The sequence below is a fragment of the Mesoplodon mirus genome (genome assembly GCF_964341445.2).
Source record: "Mesoplodon mirus genome assembly, chromosome: 11".
Lineage (NCBI taxonomy): Eukaryota > Metazoa > Chordata > Mammalia > Artiodactyla > Ziphiidae > Mesoplodon > Mesoplodon mirus.
In genome coordinates, this window is record NC_138987.1 from 41,628,698 (window position 1) to 41,651,548 (window position 22,851).

A 22,851-nucleotide genomic window follows, 5' to 3' on the forward strand; every position below is an offset into this window, starting at 1 on the left:
TATGGGTGTACAAGTATTATTCCAGACCCTGCTTTCAATTCCTTGGGGTATATACCCAGAAGCAGAATTGCTGGATCATATGATAATTCTATTTTTAATTTCCTGAGTAGCCACCACACTGTTTTCCATAGCTGCTGCACTATTTTACATTCCTGGAGTCTTTTTTCAATGAGAGATCGTTCAACTAACCATGGCTTAAAAAACGTGTTTTTTGTTTTTTGTTTTTCTCACACAGAAGCAGTCTACAGTGATGCAGCTCCTCAACAATGGCATCAACTTTCAGCTTCTTAATACAATGGTTTTTATAATCAAGCTTGCTATCTCTTGGTGCAAAACCGCTGCTGCATCTCCAGGCCTCTTGAATGCGTTCCAGTCAGGAAGAAGAAAATGCAAAAGATAATACCAACTTTCCCATTTATATCTCCAAAACTGTCACAGGGCCACCACTAGCTACAAGGAAACTTGGGAAATCAAGTTGTTTTAGTTTTTTATGATTCTATAATAGAGGCAAGCAAGGAAGGAAAAGGTTGTGGATAGGTACTGGGCCAACCAACTATACCACTGCCTGCCACTGCCTCATTTTTCAAATGTTCCGCTTTTTTGCTGGTCGATCTTGGCAATTTATATTTTTCTGAACATCATCCTTACAGATTTTCAATTTTTTTTACTATATAATTATTTGCTTGTGAGATTCTCTTAAAATTATTTTAATTTTCTCATTCCTGATCTGTACATGATTACTTCTAACTTTTCTTCCCTTCATTAGAGTTGCAAAGAGTTTATCTATTTTATTAGTCTTTCAAAAGAACCAGCTTTAGATTCATTTTTCCCTTTTCTATTTGGAGTTTTCTATTTAGTTAATTTCAGCTTTAAAAATTTCCGTTACTGTTGTTTATTTTGTGGTGGTTCTAATTTCTTAAAGTAATAAAGTCCCTTATATTTCATCTTTCTTCTTTAATAATGAAGGTATTTTCCTTTTGATGTAGCTTTGCTGTATCTCAAAGATTTTGTATTCACCATTTTCAAGACATTTTGTAACTTTCTTCTTGATTACTTGTTTGATCCCCAAACTATCTACAAGTACATTTCTGAATTTCTATGTAGACAAAGATTTTTTTGGTCACTATTTCTATTTCATTAAATTATGATCAAGATGACGTATAAAAATCTCTACTTTAAAAAAAACTATTGAAGTTTCCATTGTGGACAAGCATATGATCAGTTTTTAGTGTTTCATAGTTATTTTAAATAATATCTCACATTTATTGAGCACTTATTGTTTTGTAAAGTTTACATTAACCTACTTAATCCTCTTAACAATGCTATGAAATAGGTACTATTATTATCCCCATTATTATTGATGAGAAAATTAAAGCATAAAAGCATTTAAGTAAATTACTCAGAGTCATACTGCTAATAAGTGTTAGAAATAGAATCTGGATTTAAGCTTATTGATTGTATTACCAATTCCTCTAAGTTACTGTTTTTGTCTACTAGATCTGTCCAATTTTGAAAGACATACATATAGTGAAATGTTTCACTATAATTTCATTTTTATTAACTATCCTTGCTTTAAATATTTAGGTACTATGTGCTGCAAAGAGGTTTAAAATGGAAATCTTGTTTTTTAATATATAACGTCCTTCTTTATTCAATTCATTCAATAAATATTTATTGAAAGCTTAATATAGTGAGGATTTTTAACCTTAAAGTTCACATTGTCTGATATTGTCACTCCTGTTCTTTTTTGTTTGCATTTGCCAGGTGTTCATCCCATAATTTTCAACATTCAGTTTTAAGACAATTTCTTACAAATGACATTTAGCTGAGTTTTGCCTTATTTTAAGCTATGATGATCTTGGTCTTTTAATGGGAAACTTAAATCCACTCATGTTTACTGTAATGACTAATAAACAAAAATTTTATTTCCTCCATCTTATTTTTTATCTTTTATTCTTTTCATGCATTATTTTTGTTATTTGTTCCTGTGTTAGTGTACTTTTAAACACTCTAGTCCCACCAAGATACAATCTTTAAAATGTTCTTACTTCTTCATCTCCTCACAGATAAGACCTCTGGAACATATTTACTTCTCTCTCCATCTCTAGTTCCCAGGTTTTGCTGAGTTAGTTTAGCACTATTCATTTATTATAATTAGGTCTGTTCTAATCCATGTGTTGCTTAGAGTACTTTCTCTGGTATTTTTGTCACATGGAGTATGTGCATGACATTATCTCTGAATCTGCTTATCTGCAGATTCCTGAAAGGTAAATGATATCTTGGGATGTAGCCCTTTTCCCTCAGTTGCCTATAGCTGTTATTCCAGTCTCATCTAGTTTTGTAGTCGGATACGAGCTTGATTTAAAAAAAATATATACAAGGAATATTTTTTAAAGGGGGGTGGCGTATTTTCGTATTTTAGCCTTGCCTCTAAAACCTAGGACTTCTGTGTTAATGTGTGCCTTTTCTCATTAAACCTACATGGAACTGCGTGTGTCCTTTCAATTGGTAAATTAAGGTGGATCCTCAGTTAGAGACATTTCTTCTTTTTTGTTCAGTTATTTCCTCTCCTCTGTGCTCCCCTTCCTCTTTCTGAAACTTTTATTATTCTCATGCCAAGTCTCCTGAGTCTACCTAAGTCTCTATTTTTCTCATGATTTCCTTATCTTTGTAATTTTCCCCCTCATTGAGATACTATTCCACTTGGTCTTCCAGATTATTAATTTGGTTCTCAACAATGGCAATCCCATCCCTCAATCCATCTACTGCATTCTATAGTTTAGAAATACATTTATTAGTGACAGAAAGTCTTTTTTTGTGTGTGGGACAGAGAGAGGGTTGATACTACATTGCATTTCCTTACTGCTACTTTTTTGTTCAAGTGTTGATGGCTCCTGGAACACCTCAAATGCATTTGTGCATTTCTTTCCCTACTGAGGATCCGGTCTGGGTATTAAGGTATCCTAAATGGCAGCTGTCCCACAAACATTCTCTACACCCAAAGGCCAGCAATTACAACAGAAAACTGTCAGTGCCCCACCCTGAGACGGAGGAAAAGACGTCTCTCTGGTCTCTTTGGCCTCTCCCAAACTCAGGAATAGGGAGGCCACAACCTACTAATATTTAGCTTCACGGTGTTCAAGACTATGCATATTCACATGGGACAAATATTTAACCTCCCCCCAGGATTCCCCTATGTCCTGATTCTTCTCCCAGTACTCTTCAAAGATCAACAGAAGCCCTGCATCAGCTTTTCCTGGTGGCCTCCCCCAGAACCCAAGACATCATTTGCACCCAACTCTCCACTAGGTTCAGGTGAGACACACAGGTAAGAGCTTAGTATAAACATGGATAGGAAGCCAGATTCATTTCAAGTTGCCACCTTCCTAGAACTTTCTCTGTGCCTAGGCCTAAATTTGTAAAATCTTTAAAAGCTGAATATTTATTAAATACCTTACTTAGATCAAAACATAATTTGCGGTCTTATGCTTACAGAAAAAGATTAAAATTAGCAGAGTAACCTTGCCAGAATATCTCCTTGAATCAAAAACTGGTCATTTGTATACACAAAAGAAGAAAGCTAAATAGGAAAAATAAATAATCTAAAAGCATTCTACTGACTTAGTATCTGTTAAAGTTGACATTTCAATTAAGTGTGTGTGTGGGATTACAATATTCAACAAATGATACTTTGGAAAGAAGCATTATTGAATTTCTTTTGTCATTTTCAGAAAGAATAAGGTCTTTCTGAGCATGACACTGAAATCCAGAAATTATAAAAGATTAATAAATTTGGCTACATAAAGATTAAAAATACATGTATGATAAAACAAAGTCAAATGTCAAACAGATACTGAACGGTAAAAAGGAATAAATTTTTGATACACACAATATGAATTTCAAAAGCACTAGGTTAAATGAAAAAAGCATAACACAAAAGACTACTTACTGTATGATTCCATTTATATGAAACTCTAAGTCAGAAAAAGCTACAATGATAGAAAGTAGATTGGGTTGCCAGGGTCCAGAGGGTCCAGGGGAGGGTACTGACTACAAAGGAGCCCAAAGGAATTTTGGGGGGTTATGGAAATGTTCTATATCATGATTTTGGTGGTGGTTACACGACTACATACATTTGTCAAAACTTATAGAATCATACACTTAAAATTGGTGACCATTATTGTATATAAATTACATTTCAATATAGCTGACAAAAAAAGTTGAATAGAGAATATATTTACAACATGAAATATTGAAACATGAACATGAATATATTTACAACATACATGACTAAAGGGTAATTTATTTATAATACAAATAATTCTTAAAGTAGGTAATAAAATAACAAATACCTAACAGAAAAACATGCACAGGAAATAAATAAGAAGTTCACAGAAGAGGACTTCCCTAGTGGCGCAGTGGTTAAGAATCCGCCTGCCAATGCCTGGGACGTGGGTTCCAGCCCTGGTCCGGGAAGATGCCACATGCCATAGAGCAACTAAGCCCAGGCACCACAACTACTGAGCCTGCGCTCTAGAGCCCACGAGCCACAACTACTGATCCCGTGTGCCACAACTACTGAAGCCCACATGCCTAGAGCCCGCGCTCTGGAACAAGAGAAGCCACTGCAGTGAGAAGCCTGTGCAGTGCAATGAAGAGGAGCCTCCGCTCGCTGCAACTAGAGAAAGCCTGTGAACAGCAACGAAGACCCAATGCAGCCAAAAATAAATAAATAAATAAACAAATGAATTATTAAAAAAAAAGAAGTTCACAGAAGAAAAAAATTACAAAGAACCAATAAATACATGAGTCAACCTCAGTTATAAGAATTGCATATTCAAACAATTAGATTACACTTTTTTCTTTACCAGATTGGCAAAGATTAAAATATTTGTTAGTATCTAGTGTTGCAATCTAGGAACATACACACTCTACTACAGGTTTCTTTTGATGGGAACTTAGCAGTATCTATCAACATTTTAAATACACACATCCTTAGACCCAGAAGTTCCACATGTAGGAAATCATCTTAGAGGTACAAGTAATGATATAACAACAAACATTTATATAATGCTTAGATTTTTACCAGGCATTGTTTTAAGTATTTTACCTGGAATATCTGATTTAATCTTTAAAATAACTCTAAAAGGACGGTCCTTTTATTATCCCCATTTTACAGATGGGAAATTAAGGTACAAAGGGATAAGGTAAGTTGCCTATGGTCATACTGCTGCTGGTAAGTGGCAGAGTCAGGATTCAAACGCAGGCAGTGTGGCTATAGGAGTTATACTCTTAGGCACTGTGTTATTTTCCCTCTCTAAAGAAAGTTTAATGCTGCATCATTTGTAATAGCAAAAACCAAATGTGCATTTTTAGACACTGGTTAAATAAACAAAATCTATATAATGGAATGCCAGGCAGGATTCATTAAAAATAAAGTGGTTCCTATATGCTAAAATGAAAACATGTCCACGTTATGATATTAAGTGAAAAAGGTTGTTGCAAACACTATCAATAGCAAAAGTCTATTATAAAACAAATCAGAAAAATGACACATATGCTTGCATACACAGAGTACATTTCTGGAGGCTATGCATCAAACCATGTTTAACAAATACCACTGAGATGTAAGGGTGGGTGAGGGAGAGATTTTTATTTTTTACTTTATTCCATTCTGCATAATTTGAATCTTTTAAACTATAGGCATGGTACTTTTATTACCCAAGAAATTAGCTTAAAAACACAATTACTCTACTTGGTATTCTACAATTTTTACAACATGGACTTACCTTTAATTCTTGGATTAGTTGAGTTCTCCTGTCTCTTAAATTCTTTAATTCTTTCTCATCCCAGCATCTAGCCTTGTATTTTAAGTCACTTGACCCTCCAGAGATGACTCCAGATTTTAAAAATAACGTTCCATCAAGAGCTACTGTCTGTAAAATTAAAAATATTTTACCTTGGAGAAATGTACATAAAGATAAAAACAGAACATAATATGACAACTTTCACAGCTGAGACTTTGCAGATGAGAAAAACTACTTACTGAACTCCACTAATAAGATAAGTAGCTTATGAGGGACACCAGCCAACAAACTCAAATACAAAACCCTGTTTTGCTAAAGCCCAAACAATTCTAGGCAACAGATTAGCAGCAATTTAAAAAGTTCAATAAAATTATATATTAGTTCTAAACATATTCAATATTGAGAAGAAAAAACCAAGAGTATTTGCATTTAATATCTCATAGTCTGCATTATATAATACTGTATTTTAAAGAATCTGACATCACATGTCAAAGACATACTATGAAAACAGCCTTAGTTACTTTAGGATATCAAAAATATCACGTTCTCTAAAATGAATATGAAACTGGGACCAAGAAAAAAACCTAAATGGAGTCAAAGGTATAAAATAGCTTAAAGTTTATAGTCCTATGAGTAACCATATGCTTTATAGAATAAATGAAAGCAATTCTCAGTGTTTTGTGAATGTTTCTAATCAATTAGTCAAAGCAGAGGAGACAGCTTGTGGAGGACTAAAACCACGTAATGTGAACTAATGTTAAAAAAAAGCTGACAGGAATCTCATTCATTCCTGCATTCAGACAAACATTCTCTTTGTGACTGCTGTGTTTGAAACATTCTATACTGGGGACTGGAGTGACCAAAAGGGAGTGAAATATGGTACTGACCCTTAGGGAGTCATGCTGGTAGGAAAAAGAAACATATAAACATATCATTACAATGTAAAGTATGAGACAATAGAAACATAGAGTAATCTGGAAGCTTAAAACTTGGGTGCTCCAACCCAGCCTGGAAGGTTCATAGAAAGCTTCCAGTGGAGTTGAAGGCTTTCACTGTATCTTATCAGAGGTACTAGTTAGAAGTAGATTAATTATATTTAACATAAAACTTAGTTTATTTCTCTCTTGCAATTACAGAGGTAAACATTCCAGCGTATGTATGGTGGTTGCATAGTTAGCAAAAAAAGACTCCTTCTATAATATTGCTCTACCATCCTTAGCACTTGGATTACTCCTCAAGGGAGACAGGCTTCTTATTTTCTGGAAGGCCCTGGGGGCTCCCTTCCCTCCCAACGGTTAGCTTGGCAATGAGTTTTCTCATCAGGTCTGAACTTTGGAAGGACACTAGATCTCTACTGGATACCAACAGCCATGGCATGGAAACTGAACTCCTGTAGATAAGCTCTGGTTGGTCTGGAAAGCAGCTTCCCTGACCAGGAAGCCCACTGTTACGTGATCAGCTTACTCCTCCGACCTCCCCATAAAAATATAAAGTGGTATTGAGGCAGCTTCCCTCTCCTGGAACACTTTTAGCTCACCCTGTTTCTGCCTGGCCAAAGCCCACCTCTGTGGAATGAAAGCTGAGGAAATACACAGGCTCCACTGCTTCTCTGCTTTTAAGTTGTTCTAAATAAAGCTTACTTTACATCTACAGTGTGTCACTAGTGACGTGTGTGTCAGTGTTTCTTTTATGACAATCTTCAAAGTCATTTTGTAGTCCAAGACGACTCCTAGAGCTCTAGCTATGTGTCTGTATTTCAAGAAAGAAGGGAAGGAATGAGGTTGGTAGACAGGGCAGATCACAGAGTTCTTTGTATGTCATCACAGGAAGAATGTGGATCAAATACAAATGAGGACTGATGGGGCTTGTGGAGGGGGCTGGGGGATTAGCACTTAACAATCTAACAGCAAACAGGAGAGTGAAATGGTCAGATATGAACTTTAAGTAGACCAATCTGGCAAGTATCTAGAAAATGGGATGGTCCAAGTAAAGCCAAAGGTGATGGTATGAAATCAGCCAATACCTACAGTGAAGAAAAGGAAAAACATTTGAGAAATATTTAGATGGTATAATCAGAAAACCTTGGGAATTGTAGAGGTTACATGGAAATCCATGAGGAGAAAACAGAATTTCATTGGTTAGAATAGTGGTACTAAGAATTGAAGAATACAGGAGAGGGATCAAGATCTAGAAAGAAGAACCTGAGTGTAGTTTTATACATGATGATTTTACAGTGCTTGTGGGCTAATAGTTTACTTATTTATAATGTATACCTTGACTATTTCCTAAAAGAAATTATTCTTTTATAGATTATAATAAAGATTATTATAATAAATATAAATATACAATAAGATAGCTACAAATAATAATTAGAGATAACAAATTAAACTAGGTGAAAAAAGAACAAAGTATAAATAATTTAGACTCTGATGAGAAATCAGTAAATTCAATCAAATAAGTAGGAAGAAGAAAAATTATTCAATATATGATGCTGGGACTGGTAACTAACCATTTAGGGGGAAAAAGCTAATACCTACATCTAATAATACATATTAAAATTAATTCTAGATTAAATTAAAATATAAAAGTGATACCATTAAAAAAAGTGAAGTTAAGTAAATATATTTTGATCTCATAGTAAAGACTCAATTATACATATACCAATACCTATAAAAGTTAAGAGTAATATAGTTGATTATCAAATATATGGCATATATACCACAATACTCACTAGATCTTTCTAGGGTATCGTTGCCAGACTTAGCAAATAGGAATACAGGATGCCCAGGTAAATTTGAATTTCAGATAAACAACAAATAACTTTTAAATGTATGTCCAAACATTTTATCTGGCAACTCTATTCTAGAGGACATGTTAGGGATGGTTATTTTCCTTTTTGAGCTCTTTTTCCCAAACTGAACATTTATTAACTTGTGTTTCCGATATGTAAAAGCCAAGTGTAACACAAAGGAAAAAAATCCATGGGCTGGCTTGGAGAGAAGAGAGAGAAGTGTATGGAGAACTTTGAGCTAAGAATCTGTCATAATACACACGGTGTTCTATGCCAACTCTCTCTTCCCAGCCATACCTGGGCAAGTCAACTTCCCCTCTCAGAGCAGAGGGACAAACGATTTTCTGAGATTCTTCTTACTTTCATTGCTTGGTTGGCTGCTGCTGCTGTTATTGCAACCATTTACCATACTGTGCTTGACAGAGTGCATTTATACTATTCGATTCTATGTTTCAACCCCCTGAGGTAAATATGATTTCCATTTTATAGATTAGGGCTTAAAGATATTAAGAAACTTGCCTAAAGTCATACACAAGAACTAAAATTCCTAAACCAAAAGTTGGTCAAACATCTATGTTCATGTTCTTTTTTTTTTTAATGTCCATATTCTCAGTAACCACCATGTTATAGACCTCCTTCAATTCTAAAAATGCAATGGGCAACAATTCATAGAATTATAGGGTTTTTTTTGATAGTTTCTAAGTTTATTAAAATAATTTACTTCTTCTAAAAGTAAATTTAGTATCAAATAACCTATTTACATTTGATTTACAATCAAATTCCTATTCTGGAAGGACTATAATTTCTATTTCCAGCCTGCAAATTCCTTAACTTATAGCTTACAACGGTTGCTCAGTGCAGTAATCCTATGCCTACTTTGGAGGTTGCATTCCTGAAAAAATACCACGGCTGGCACAACAGGGATCTTATATAAAATAAGGAGTTGGAGGAATTTTTAAATAGCATTAAATAAAAGTTCCAGAGAACATGGCTTAGGAAAAGGAGAAATTTTTTGGCATTAAAAATTTGCCCTGAGGGCTAACCAATCATTCCACTGAACCAACTTCAACTGTTTCAAGAAATACTGTTTCAGTGTTACAAGTAGATCCTCTATAATTTTTGTGTTATGTAGATTATACATATTTTTTAAGTTGCCTTTCACTGATATGGAAAAGAATATACCTTAACTTTTGCTTTTATTTCTGAATGGGTAAAATATTCATGTAGTTCAAAATCCAAGATATAAGAGTAAAGAGTAAAAAATCTCCCTGGCATTGCTAGACCCCACCACCCAGTTATCCTCCCCAGAGGTAATCGATGCTGTCAATTTCTTAAGTATTCTTCCAGAGGTATTTTTGCATAAACAAACACACACATATATCTCTTCTTTCCCCATTTTTTACATAAATGGTAACATACTACACTCTAGTCTACTTATTACTTTTTTAAAAACTGAATATATCTTGGAGATTTTCTGACACTTGTATATAAAGAGCTTCATTCTTATTTAAGGTTGCATAGTGCCCCATTCTATGAACGTATTATAATTTTATTGAACATAGTCTTGTGCAAATTGTTTCCAATTTTGCTTGCTACATACAGTGGTTCGATGAATAACTCTTTATATATATCATTTCATATACATGTGTATGTAACGTTCTGAAGAAGTACAACTGCTAGAATTGCCCTTCACAGAGCTGGTACAAATTCACACGCCCACAGCAGTGAATGCAAGGGTCTCTTTCCCCATAAAGTGTTATCAAACGTTTTTATGTTGATCAATCTCACAGATGAAAATAGTATTTCAGTGTAGTTTTAATGGGCATTTCCCATATTGGGGTTTTTTCTTGTCGTTTTTTTAGCCACACACATGGCATGCAGGAGCTTAGTTACCTGACCAGGGATCTAAGCCGCGCCACCCCCTCCCCACCCTGGCAGTGGAAGAACAGAATCGTAACCCCTGGACCACCAGGGAACTCCCTATCCAAATGTTTTATGCATCCTAAAACACAGAGAATATTCTTCAAGTGGAATAATAGTAATAGGAAGAAGATAAGAGTCCCTGGAATGTACTTAATGTAAAAATATGACAAATAAACCTGATTAAAATTTTGAAATAACGATAAGAACAAAATACAGCCTAAAGGGGTAAGGCATGTTACTGTGGACAAGATATAAACCATAAATATATGTTGAATGAAAGAAGTGTTAAACACAATCTTATTTATTTTCATGTGACTTCTTTAAATTGACCACACAAATCTTCAAAAATCAATTTTACAAAATACATTTTACAAATATACAAAAATCAATTTTACCATAGTTAATTAGGTAGCAAAATAAGGAAGATACTGTAGTAGCTCACTTATTACACCTGCTTAAATTTAGTATGTAGAAATCAATGACAGTGATTACTAAGACAGTGATCACATTATCATTAAGATAATTATAGATACAACTACTAAAACGTATGAGAAGTTAATCATATTAGACAAGTCAATACATTTAATACTGGAAATTCCTATCTTTCATAAGAATAGCCCAAACCCCCCCCCCCCACTTCATGTTAATTTGCGATTCTGGACATTCCAGATCAAATGTGTAAAATGGCTAGTAAATAAAAAATGATTATCACTTTTTGAGAGCTATTTCCTAGGCACTATAAAAGCATTTTGCATGTTATTACTTATTTTAATCCTATAACTCTATGAAATAAGTACTATTATTTCCCCAAATTTAGATGAACAAACTAAAATTAGAGGTTTAGAAACTTGCCTAAAGTCACATAATTAATTACTAAGTAGTATCACTGGTCTTACTCCATAGTTTATGCCCTTAGGCATTGTTACATTTCATCACACATGTAGTTTTAAAAAAAACTATGTCAGATAATTTGAAGAATTTAACACTGCTTAACTAAATACAAACTCTATTTCAATTGAGAGTAAAACATTTATTTTTAAAACCAGAATTATTCCCCTGAGAGACTGGTATCTAGTAACCTCATTTCAATTGTGCTATTTCTACAACTTCAAAATGTGTTAAAACCTTGAATGTGTAAAAGGACAGTTAATATCTCCATTGAGCTATGGAAGAATTAACCCAGAATGTAAAATAAGCACCTAAAATCTTTTCTGGTATTCAGAAACACACGTATTATATATGTAAGTACAGGGAAAATCTGAGATTCGACAGGGACATTTATCGTATATAGAGTAAAAAAAAATTAACAGCTTTAGGCTCTCACTACACTAAATCTAACTTCCAAAATATGATTTATGATTTGGGGAAGTATTAGAGAAATTAATTTTTTGAAAACTTCAACAGTATAAAAACTACTGAAGCCATTAACATCTTAGGTTCTATTTTAGTTTCCCCTACATAAGAGAACATATGAAAGCATATATAGATATTTGTGTGTGTAATATGTTAGTCTTATAAATACTGCTTCAAATCATCCGAAAGTACAATCTAAGCCTCTTACTTTCCGTCTTTCAGGTCCATTGAAGGCAATATGCCTTGCTTCTTCCACAGTCTCACAGACAAGGCCATTTCCACACACAAACTGAATTACTTTCTTCAGCTGAGGAAACTGAGTCTTTATGACATCAATCACCATTTTACAGCCTTTAATCTCCCGTAATCTTTCATTGATTGGTTTGATCTAAAAGGTTTAAAATATACTTGATATATTAGGTATATTAAAATAAAAACCAAACACTCCGTACATTCTTTTTCAAAGAACATGCAGAAGCATGAAAGCAAATTAGTATGCACTGATACACAATACAAGTTTGACAAGAACCTGATGAACAATATCCCACCTTTGGCTCGGGTAATATTTATTAAAAGTACACTTCATCAAAAGCCAGAAGATAAAATTTCTAGATTCAACTCTGTCACTAACTAGTTGGGATAAAGCAATAGATGAGAAGCTCTTCATGCTCTCAAAATCATAAAATGTAGTGGGAGATAATACCCATTTACCTACTTTCAAAAGAGTGGCCCAATAGCATGGAACTCAGAAAATCATTTTAGGCTTAAACGATCAGGAAAGCTTTTACACCTTCTTTGACATGACTTTTAAGTTGGGTCAATAAAGAGATCAAAAGACGTCTGCAATATATTACTGAAAAACAGCAAGTATAATTTCATTTTTGTAAAACAAAACAAAGGGAAAACCCTATATACAACCAAAATATGTGTGTGTGTATATATATGTATATACACACACACACATATATATACACAGACATATATTTGGAGCATATATTTATATAAATTTGTATGGATGGAAGCAATCTAAAATGGTTGTGATAAAGGAACTGAGCACTGAGATGAGGTAGGAGTATTTCCTTTATATTTGATACACTTCTGTATTATATTTTTAAAAAATGAGTGTGCCTTGAAAAAAATCGTAAGCATGAAATACATAAAACAGAATTTTAACAGGCAGATGAACTAGGTTAAATAGTTTTGGTGGGCAGAAGGTATAAACGAAAGTGTGAAACTACAAACGGCCAAGTCTGGACCATTAACACCCAGTTAGCATTTGCTGAGCCCCTCCTCGGTGCCAGGCGCTGTGCTGGGTGTACTACAGGTAGTGATGCCGTGCAATAGTTCAACGAGGTAAGGACTAATTCCTCCACTTCACAGATGATGAAACTGACACTCAGAAAAGTTAAGGACAAATCAGTGAGAACTAATTAGAAGGAGGGCTGCCATTCAAACTCAGGTCAGTCCAACTCTGGGGCATGTGCTCCTAACCACTACGCACGCCGCCTGCAGTTCAGGGACTTGAAAGCCGGACCAAGTAGAACATTTTCTTTATTAAGCAATGAAAAGATCACTGAAGGATATCAGCTGTGATAATGACGGAGTTCCTGCCTCAGGAATTTAAACTTTGGATGCTCTAAGGCCTTTCAATACATACTTCAAGGCTCAAAATTCGGCTTGCTCCACACCAAGAGCTGACATGTATATTTACTGGACCACATATTTACAACTGAGACTCTGGGTTGGTATTTCCCCGACAGAACACATGTCTTATCCATCGCCTATACTTTGCTATAGGACAAAATAAATTGCTGGCTAGTAGGCAGATTGGTGCACTGCTAGAGCAACGCCCTTGAAATCACCAGGGTAAATGATGGCAAAACTAGATGAGGAAGAAATGATATGAAGGCAAGAAAGATAGTATCCACTTGATACTATTCTTTGCCTGCCAATACATTAACACCAGCCATCTGAATGAATGACTAACTGGCATCCAACTTATGATTTTTTCAATCACTACCATAGTCTCAGGCAATAAAGACACACTTTAAAAGACAGAATTTTATCACTACTAAATACTAAGGATTATAAATTGCTTACATCAAGGTAATCTAAAGCAAGGAATGTCTCAGGTTCAGCTCTTTCCTCCTTCAGAAATCGAATACAATCTTTTGCTACCTTTTCAGAGGCTACAACAATGGCAACCATGTACCGACCAAAAAGTTTAGTAACAGCCAGCTGGTATTTCTTATGGATAGGATGACACAGGTCAAGCAGTCTTCCAAACTTAGCAGGTTTCAAAAGAGGAGAGAAAAACAAATACATTAATGAGGAACATATAATTCATTGTTTTCTAATGTAACAAAGCAGCATAGACCAAAAACTAATTTTCTAAAATTATAAACATGATAATTTAAGTCTCATTCAAATGGAAATAAATTTCATTATGAAATATCCATTTAGGTGTGTCACACTTCATTCAACAAAAGAGTAATAAGGAGGGATTAGTCATACCAAGGTATTAAAATATTTTACAAAGCTAGCAATTAAATAGTATTCATTCATTCCCTTATTTATTAAATAAGAAACTGTTGAGGCACCTACTACATGAAGGCACTGAGCCACAAACTGGGTAAACATGCCTGAATAAAGCGGATCCTCTCTGACCTCACAGAGCTTTCAGAAGTAGGGAAGGAAGATATAAATAATAATTACATGCATGTACAAAGTAGAGTGATAACAGACACTGTGATTAGGCACAGAGAGCTCTGAGAATATGTATCAGGGACGAGGGTGACCTGAGAAGCCAGGGAAGGCTTCCCACGGAGAAGTGTTTCTGGGGATCTGAAGACTGGTCAAGAATCAGACTGAAGTTCAAAAAGCCTATTAAATGTCACAATGCCAACCGTCCTGTACCAATCCTCCCTAGAATGTCTGCAGATTCAATTTTACATCTTTAGACTCTTTCTTCAATGTTAGGTTCTACTTCGAAATACCAATTTCTTCATGATAGATCATCATTGTCTTTAATATTTATTACCTTGGTCTTTGTTCTTCTCAATTTACCTATGATTAACTCAAGCCTTACTTCTAGGTCAGTAATTTGATTTTCAGCTATGTAATCCATTCCTTGTTATTTGCAATTTATTATTAGTTCAGTAATGTTTGTTCTTGATTTGTTTCCTTAGCTCTACATTTTTCTTTTTATTTTATTTTAGCTCATATTTGAATCTGATTTTATGAATTCAAGTTCTTATTAAATTGTCCACAGCACAGAACACTTACAGGGGATTTTGTCCTGTAACCTTCTTCCACAAGGCTCTTCGACTTCTAAAAGCCTTTTAAATTATTCTTTCTTTTTATTATTATATGTACCTATAGCTGCCATATCGATTCTCTTCACCTTCCCTATATTTAATGTGGGCAGCTCTGGGCAAACCTTTTATTTTCTGTGACGGATAATTTTTTTGATTGTCTCACCTAAAATTGAGATGTTTATCTCCTCTGAACAACAGATGATGGACCAAGTATTTTCTGTTCTATATTCTAAGTATTTTCTGATCTATTTCCCATCATCTAAGGGCTTAGGTGGCAGGGGTAAGAGAGCTGTGCTAAGGCTGTGCATATGCTTTATTTGAATACCTGAGTTTTGTTCTTTCTTCTCAGTTTTTAATTAATATCCCATACCAAGGTTTCTCTCCTTGGGGGAAGAGAACAAATCCCATTTTTGGGGAGAGGGTTTTGATTTGGCTTCTCAATTTAACAAGGAGCCCTAGAGCCTTCACTTTCATCTAAGAGAAGCAGAGGTCCATGTTCTCTGATTCTATTTTAGTGATAATTTTTACTCTAAAGGAAACAAACATATGAGTTTGCTTCTTTCTAGATTAAGGGATAATAAATGAGAATTCTCAGGAATGAATTGATTTATCAGTTTGCCTTCTGCAGAATTAAGAACAAGCAATGCTATACTTCAATCTTTTTAAAGAAATTCTGGACTATTACCATTTTCTGAAGGTTATAGCATGATGTATGAGCCCCTTCCTCTTTTGGTTGTTGAACTAGTTTCTCACTAGTTTTTGTCATTTTCCTCGGTATTAGGGGAAGAATTCTGTGACCCAGCCTTATTCCTCCATCATTGTCTAGAAGTTAAGACTAACACTTAAGAGCCAGAAAGGCAAAAAGGATGCTGTAAAGGAAATGAAGATGAGAGGCCAGAGAGACAGGAGGAAAACCAACATAGTACCATGCAGGCCGATGGACAGGTGTTTCCAAAGAGTGCAAGTGGTTAACACAGGGTACACTGGTGTCAGTGACAAGAGAGTGAGATGCCAGACCCCAATTCCGAAGGAAACAATTCTGTGAGGCTGACTCCCCAAGCAACAGGTTAGTAGATATTGCTGTACTGGGGCTAATGAAATACACTAGTAATACTGGATAGCAGTCACATTTGGAGAATAAAAATTCATCGTTTCAAAAGTATGCCAACAATGTCTACTGAAAAATGTATTTTAAAAAAACTGAAATCATGAAGAAAATGAGGTTTGAGGACCTGTGTCTATGGGCAACAGACTATTTCATGCACCTGTGTCCTTTGGGGATGTTGGCCATACCTGGACTTTCTGGGTAATGTGTTCATGTCAATGTTTCTCCCCAATAATTACTTATCTATAGACATTACTGGGAGTTATTTACATTTTACCTCAGTTATTTACTATTATGTTTTAAATATAAATAATAAAACACAATCTTATAGATTTCTGAAATAATATTACTTCCTATTAATGGCAAATTTTTAATCCCAAATAAGAAAGCTTAGCCTTTTTATTTCAATTACCACAGAATCTGGGTAAAGTCTTTTAAGGTGTTCCAGAACCTCTGCTCTCTTTTGCTGACGTTTTCCCTCATGGCTATCAATTCCAGCATTCTGCAGTTCACTTCTAATAAGATTCAGCTCTTCATTAACTTCAGACATTCTTGATTTTGTTTTTTCAATTTCATCCACTAGAGTTTCCTCTTGCTGTTTTTTCTCTTTCAAGCAATTCCTACACAACAGTAACAATAATACATTATACAGCAAAAAGAAAACCCCAAATTTAGGAATTACAAGATACAGTACACTCTAGTCTGGCGTTGCAGGGGAATGGAATAATGCTCTATCAATTTTTTTTTTTTTTTTTTTCTTTTTGCGGTATGCGGGCCTCTCACTGTTGTGGCCTCTCCCGTTGCGGAGCACAGGCTCCGGATGCGCAGGCCCAGCGGCCATGGCTCACGGGCCCAGCCGCTCCGCGGCATATGGGATCCTCCCAGACCGGGGCACGAACCCGTATCCCCTGCATCGGCAGGCGGACTCTCAACCACTGCGCCACCAGGGAGGCCCTGCTCTATCAATTTTAAATGATGAAAAATACAATATAATAAACTTAGCACCAAACATGGGCAAAAGATATTTTAATCATTCTTTCTTGATCCAAAAGATACATATTTCTGGATTCTGAAAAAGAAAGGATAGGTCACTATAACCAGAGCAATCATCATAAGCTTAATGGTAAGCAAATGCCAATTAAAAAGAAATTACTTCGTGGTAGAATACTTAGGTGGTGCTAGCTTTCATGACATACTTTTATTATAAAATATCGATATCAAAAGAGAGTTTTAAGTTTCACCACTGTTAAACATTTATATTTTCAAAACTTAAACCTTAGTGGTCAAGGATAATTTTTAATTATCTACAATGAAATAAAAAAACAATGGAGGACCAAGAACATCATGATAGTGGAAGCATTCATCTGATGACTATACCACAAATATTGAGACCCCTGAGATACAAGAAAGCTGCAAGGAATTTGTTTTTACTATACTTACATGCATGTTTTTGTATACTCCTCCAACTTCTCTATTCGCTTTTTATGATCTTCTATTTGTTCTTTTATTTGTTTTAGATTTTCCTAAAATAGGAAATGAAATCTGAAATCAATTACAGCAAATCCAAACAAAATTGATTACTTTTCACTATATGCCCAGAACTTACTATAACAGCATACATTGTTCTAAATGTGAAATATATATAACCATATGAAAATTCTTATAAGAGCACATTTTAACTTTGAAAAGGCAATATGGTACAGAGCTTTGAGGTTTCAAGACTCAGGGTTCAAATCCTGGCTCCATCATTTATGTCCTGGCTGGAGGTAACTGATCTCCAGCAAGTTTACTTTGGTAACTTCAAACCCCAGGGGGATTATTTTCAAATATCTATATACAGTTCTTATCTCTCTCTCAAACTAACTTATTCAATAAATATTTATTCACTGGCTACCATGTGCTAGGAACTACAGATATAATAATGAACAAGACAGAGTCCCTGCTCTCAAGGACTAAGGTTTGGTGGGAGAAACAGACAAATAAGTAATTCCAACAGAGTGGCTCAGTACTATAATTGTATAGGAATCTATGAGGCAACTATAGGCTTGTGGAAGGAGGATTTCACAAGTCTTGCTCCATTCACCTTATCACTAAGTCCAAGGACTGTGGTCGTCTCCAATTCGTTTCTTATCTTTAACATTCTTCCTGTCTAATTCATCCTGTGCGTTATAGCAAGATTAATCTGTCTTACTCCATTACTAAGTGATCTAAAACCAGGAGTGCACAAAAGTAAAAAACACAATTCTTTTTCAGTATACAACAGCAAAAAAGAGAAGAAATACCAGTTTTCAAGTGGTAAAGGATAAAATATACCATGAAGTTAATGATCTCATTTTACTCATTTATCACAGAAATTCACTGAACAAACATCTACTATGCTAGGTGCCAACAGCTATAAAAATGATTAAGATACAATTCCTTTTCTCCAGGGACTCTCACATTTTGAAATTAGAGTCCCCATATTGAAATTCTGTTATCTCACTTAAGAATTCCATTCAGGCTTCCCTGGTGGTCCAGTGGTTAAGAATCCGCTTGCCAATGCAGGGGACACGGGTTCAAGCCCTGGTCTGGGAATATCCCACATGCCGCGGAGCAACTAAGCCCTTGTGCCACAACTACTGAGCCTGCGCTCTAGAGCCCACGTGCCACAACTACTGAGCCCACACGCCTAGAGCCCATGTTCCGCAACAAGAGAAGCCACCGCAATAAGAAGTCCGTGCACCGCAACAAAGAGTTGCCCCCACTCACCACAACTAGAGAAAGCCTGCATGCAGCAATGAAGACACAATGCAGCCAAAAATAAATAAAATTTAAAAAGAAGAATTCCATGCAAAGAGACAGGAACAAGATTAGCTAACATCAAGGACCAAGTTTAGTCAACTGGAAACATCTGCCTCTGCCTTTACTCTGGCCAGTCCCAGGGCTTGTGTCAGGGCCTGGATGCTCCGCTGGACACGTCATGGGGGATAATCAGACTGCCTTGACACCAGGCATTCTGGATTCAAGATGCCAGCTGATCATGCTAGTTGTCTAGAAAAACCACCCCCTGCCCAGCCCCTAGTGATCTTGGATCTGTGGAAAGTTATAGCCCTTTCCACCTGGGAACCACCAGTCCTGTGGGAAACCAAGTATGAGTACAGATTTTTTCATCTCTTTCCACACTGATATGTTATTTGTTCTGTCAGTGTTTTTCTATTCAAAAGACAACAGAGATTCAATCAACACTTACCGACATCTACCAAGTACGTGGGACTTACAATAGGACACTATTACGAATCCTGCCTTTAAAAAGCTTCCAGCCTAGTAGAGCTATACCATTAACTGTACTTTTCCTCCAATCTGATAAAAGCCCTTAGACAGAAACAGATTAAGAACAATGGGTGATTAGATGAGGAAGAAACTATTTTTCAGGTTTTTTTTTGGTGGGGTGGGGAGAAAAGGCAAACCAGGGAAGACTTTGTGGTGTGGATAACTATTGAATTGAACATGTAATGATGAGTAGGTTTTTCCAAAATCAGCATGCACAGAGGTAAAAATGTGCAATGAGAAATCAGTGTATTTGCAGAAATCAGTGTATAATTTTATAATGTGATACAAATTATACCAGTGTTTTAAAAGTAATTACTGATATGTTATACATTTTTCTCCTTCCACAAAATGTCCTCTCTTCTACTCATATGGTTATCAATATATAAGTATATTATCATATAGTACCCTTCATATTTGTTTGTATTTTCATCTGCCAACTCACAAAGAGACTACAATGAGAGGCATACAGTGTAGGATTAAGAAGGTTCATTCTGGAGACAAAGTGTTTAGAATCAAATCCCAGTTCCTCCACTTACTAGTTCAGTCAAGTTAACTATCTCGTGCCTTGATACCTTCATTTGTAAAATTCATTAATCCAACAAATACTTATTACCTGCTCTAGATCAGGAACTATTCTAGGTGCTTGAGATGTACCAGTGAACAAAACAAACATCCCTGCTCTTGTGCAGTTTACATTCTAGAGAGGGACAGTAGACAAACAATATGCAAATTAAACAGTATGTTAGGAGATAAACACTGGGAAAAACAGAGCTAGGGTAACGGGAGCAGAAGTGCACTGGGGACTACAATTTTAAATAGGGTAGTCAGGGTAGTAGGCTTCATTGAGAAGGCAACATTTGAGCAAAGACTTACAGGACACGAGAGTGTTAAAAATTAAGAAATGTAGGGAAAGCATGTTCCAAGCAGAGGAACAGCCAGTGCAAAGGCCCTAAGGCAGAAACATGTCTGATATGTTCCAGGAGGCCATTACAGCTAGACCACAGAGAATGAGAGGGAGAATAGAAAAACAGGAAGTTTAAGAGGTAAATTGAAGTGGAAGGGGTAAGCAAATCAGGTAAGTCTATGTAGGGCACTCAAGGACTTTGACTTAAACTTTATGTGCAAGGGGAAGTCACTAGAGGACTTCAAAAAGAGCAAGTTTCATGATCTGATTTAGATATTAAAAGCATCACTTTGGCTGCTGTGCTGAGACTATTATGAAGGAGACACAAGAGAGAAAACTTTCAGGCTACTACACTGATCTAAACAAAAAACAAAAAGATGGTGGCTTGGACCATGGTGGTGGCAATAGAAATGGAGAGAAGTGGTTAAGATTTTTGGTATACTTTGAAGGTGGAGCCAACACAGTTTCCTAAAAGAGTCAAAGATGGACTCCAAGATTTTTGACCTCATCAACAAGTAAGACTGATCTGTCATCATCAGAGATTGGAAAGACTGTGTTTGGGGTGCATTTGGGTGTGAGCAGAAGTTCAGTTTGGGACTCAAGTTTAAGATATCTATTCAATACCCAGAATGAAAATGATGAGGAAGCAGCTGGATATATGAGGTTGTGAGCTAGAAATACAAACTTGGGAGTCAACAACAGATGGTATTTAAAGCTATAAGAATACAGAGGGTATGGCCAAGGTGGAGGAGTAGGAAAACCCTGAATTCACCTCCTTCCATGAGCATACCAAAATTACAACTACTTACAGAGTAACTATGAGAAAAACCTGAAGACTATCAGAAAAGATTTGCCACAAAAAAAGATATAAAGAAGGAACCACGAGACAGGTGAGCAGGGCAGAAACATGGTACAGTCAGGACCAATACCCCCAGGTTGGGGACTCATTAACAGAAGAAATATGACGATCGTAGAGGTCCTCCCCAAAGAGCAAGGGGTCAGAGCCCCACATCGGGCTCCCCAGCCCGGGGGTTCTGCATCAGGAAGGTGAGCCCCCGGAACATCTGGCTTTGAAAATGAGCAGGGTTTACATACCAGAGAGCCAGAGGACTGTGGGAAACAGAGACTCTGCTCTTAAAGGGCACATGCAAAATCTCATATGCTCTAAGTCCCAGCACAGAGGCGGTAGTCTGAAAGCAGCCTGGGTCAGATCCACTTGCTGATCTTGGAGAACCTCCTGGAGAGGCAGGAGGCAACTGGGATTCTTCCTGGGGACACATATGCTGGTGGCAGCCATCTGGGGGAGCTCATTCTATTGTGATGACACCAGTGCTGGCAAGCACTGTTTTGGAATCCTCCCTCTAGCCTAAAACCACCCACCAGCAGGCCTGCACTGGTCATGTAGAGTCCAGGCCCCACCCACCAGCAGTCAGCAGCAGCCCTGGGCCCTCCCAGGCTGTGCAGCTAGCCATGCAAGACCTGGCCTCACCTATTAGTGGGCCAGTAGCAGCTCTGCGCCCTTTAGGCCTCACAGCCAACCACATGGAAGCCTATCTCACCCTCCAACAGCCACAACCACTGCACAAAGTAGGGCCTTGCAGCCAACAGGGCCAGGGGCCTGCCCCACCTACCAGCATGCCCAAGTAGTTACCTCCCTGCCAACAGAAGGGTGCATGCAGCCCACACAGGGGGCACCAGAGGGAAGTGTGCTGCTGGGCCTCATAGGACATTTCCTACGTAAGGCTACTTCTCTAAGATTAGGAAGCAAAAACAACCTACCTAAAACACAGAAATACACACAGAGAATTAGGTAAAATGAGAGGACAGGGGAATATGTTCCAAATAAAGGATTAAGACAAAACCTCAGGGGATTCCCCTGGTGGTGCAATGGTTAAGACTCCGCGCTCCCAATGCAGGGGGCCCGGGTTCGATCCCTGGTCAGGAAACTAGATCCCACGTGCATGCCGCAACCAAGAGTTCACATGCCGTAACTAAGGAGGCTGCCTGCTGCAACTAAGGAGCCTGCCTGCTGCAACAAAGGAGCCTACGTGCCGCAACTAAGGAGCCCACGTGCTGCAACTAAGGAGCCAGCAAGCTGCAACTAAGGAGCCCTCAAGCCACAACTAAGAAGCCCATGTGCTGCAACTAAGGAGCCCATGTGCTGCAACTAAGGACCTGGCAAGCTGCAACTAAGGAGACTGCAAGCAGCAACTAAGACCCAGCACAACCAAATAATAAATAAATTTTTTTCATAGAAAGACAAAACCTCAGAAAAAGAACTAAAGGAAATAAGGAGGAGCAATCCACCCCATAAAGATGCTACAAGGTAATGATCATAAAGA

General features: G+C 36.7%; 2 protein-coding genes across 19 annotated transcripts in view; one reads left to right on the top strand and one right to left on the bottom strand.

Annotated features, from left to right (window-relative positions):
* Positions 1–22,851, top strand: part of FAM118A (family with sequence similarity 118 member A) — a 113,498-nt gene that overhangs the window by 60,709 nt on the left and 29,938 nt on the right. The window contains exon 9 of one of the 17 annotated variants that reach the window (XM_082636047.1): positions 236–743. The exons of 15 other annotated variants lie outside the window; for them this stretch is intronic. In XM_082636047.1, coding sequence (XP_082492173.1) covers positions 236–251 — 16 coding nt within the window. In that variant the 3' untranslated portion in view covers positions 252–743. Of the gene's footprint in view, positions 1–235; positions 744–22,851 lie in introns of those variants that run through there. One more of the 17 variants, XM_082636048.1, reaches the window with a different exon arrangement.
* The window catches only part of SMC1B (structural maintenance of chromosomes 1B), a gene marked incomplete at its 5' end in the record, with an annotated part of 86,502 nt that overhangs the window by 29,850 nt on the left and 33,801 nt on the right, over positions 1–22,851 (bottom strand). For both annotated transcript variants that reach the window (XM_082636039.1, XM_082636038.1), the window contains 5 exons: positions 5,790–5,936; positions 12,083–12,262; positions 13,975–14,160; positions 16,709–16,916; positions 17,737–17,819. In XM_082636039.1, the coding sequence (XP_082492165.1) occupies positions 5,790–5,936; positions 12,083–12,262; positions 13,975–14,160; positions 16,709–16,916; positions 17,737–17,819 (804 nt within the window). The remainder of the gene's footprint in view (positions 1–5,789; positions 5,937–12,082; positions 12,263–13,974; positions 14,161–16,708; positions 16,917–17,736; positions 17,820–22,851) is intronic.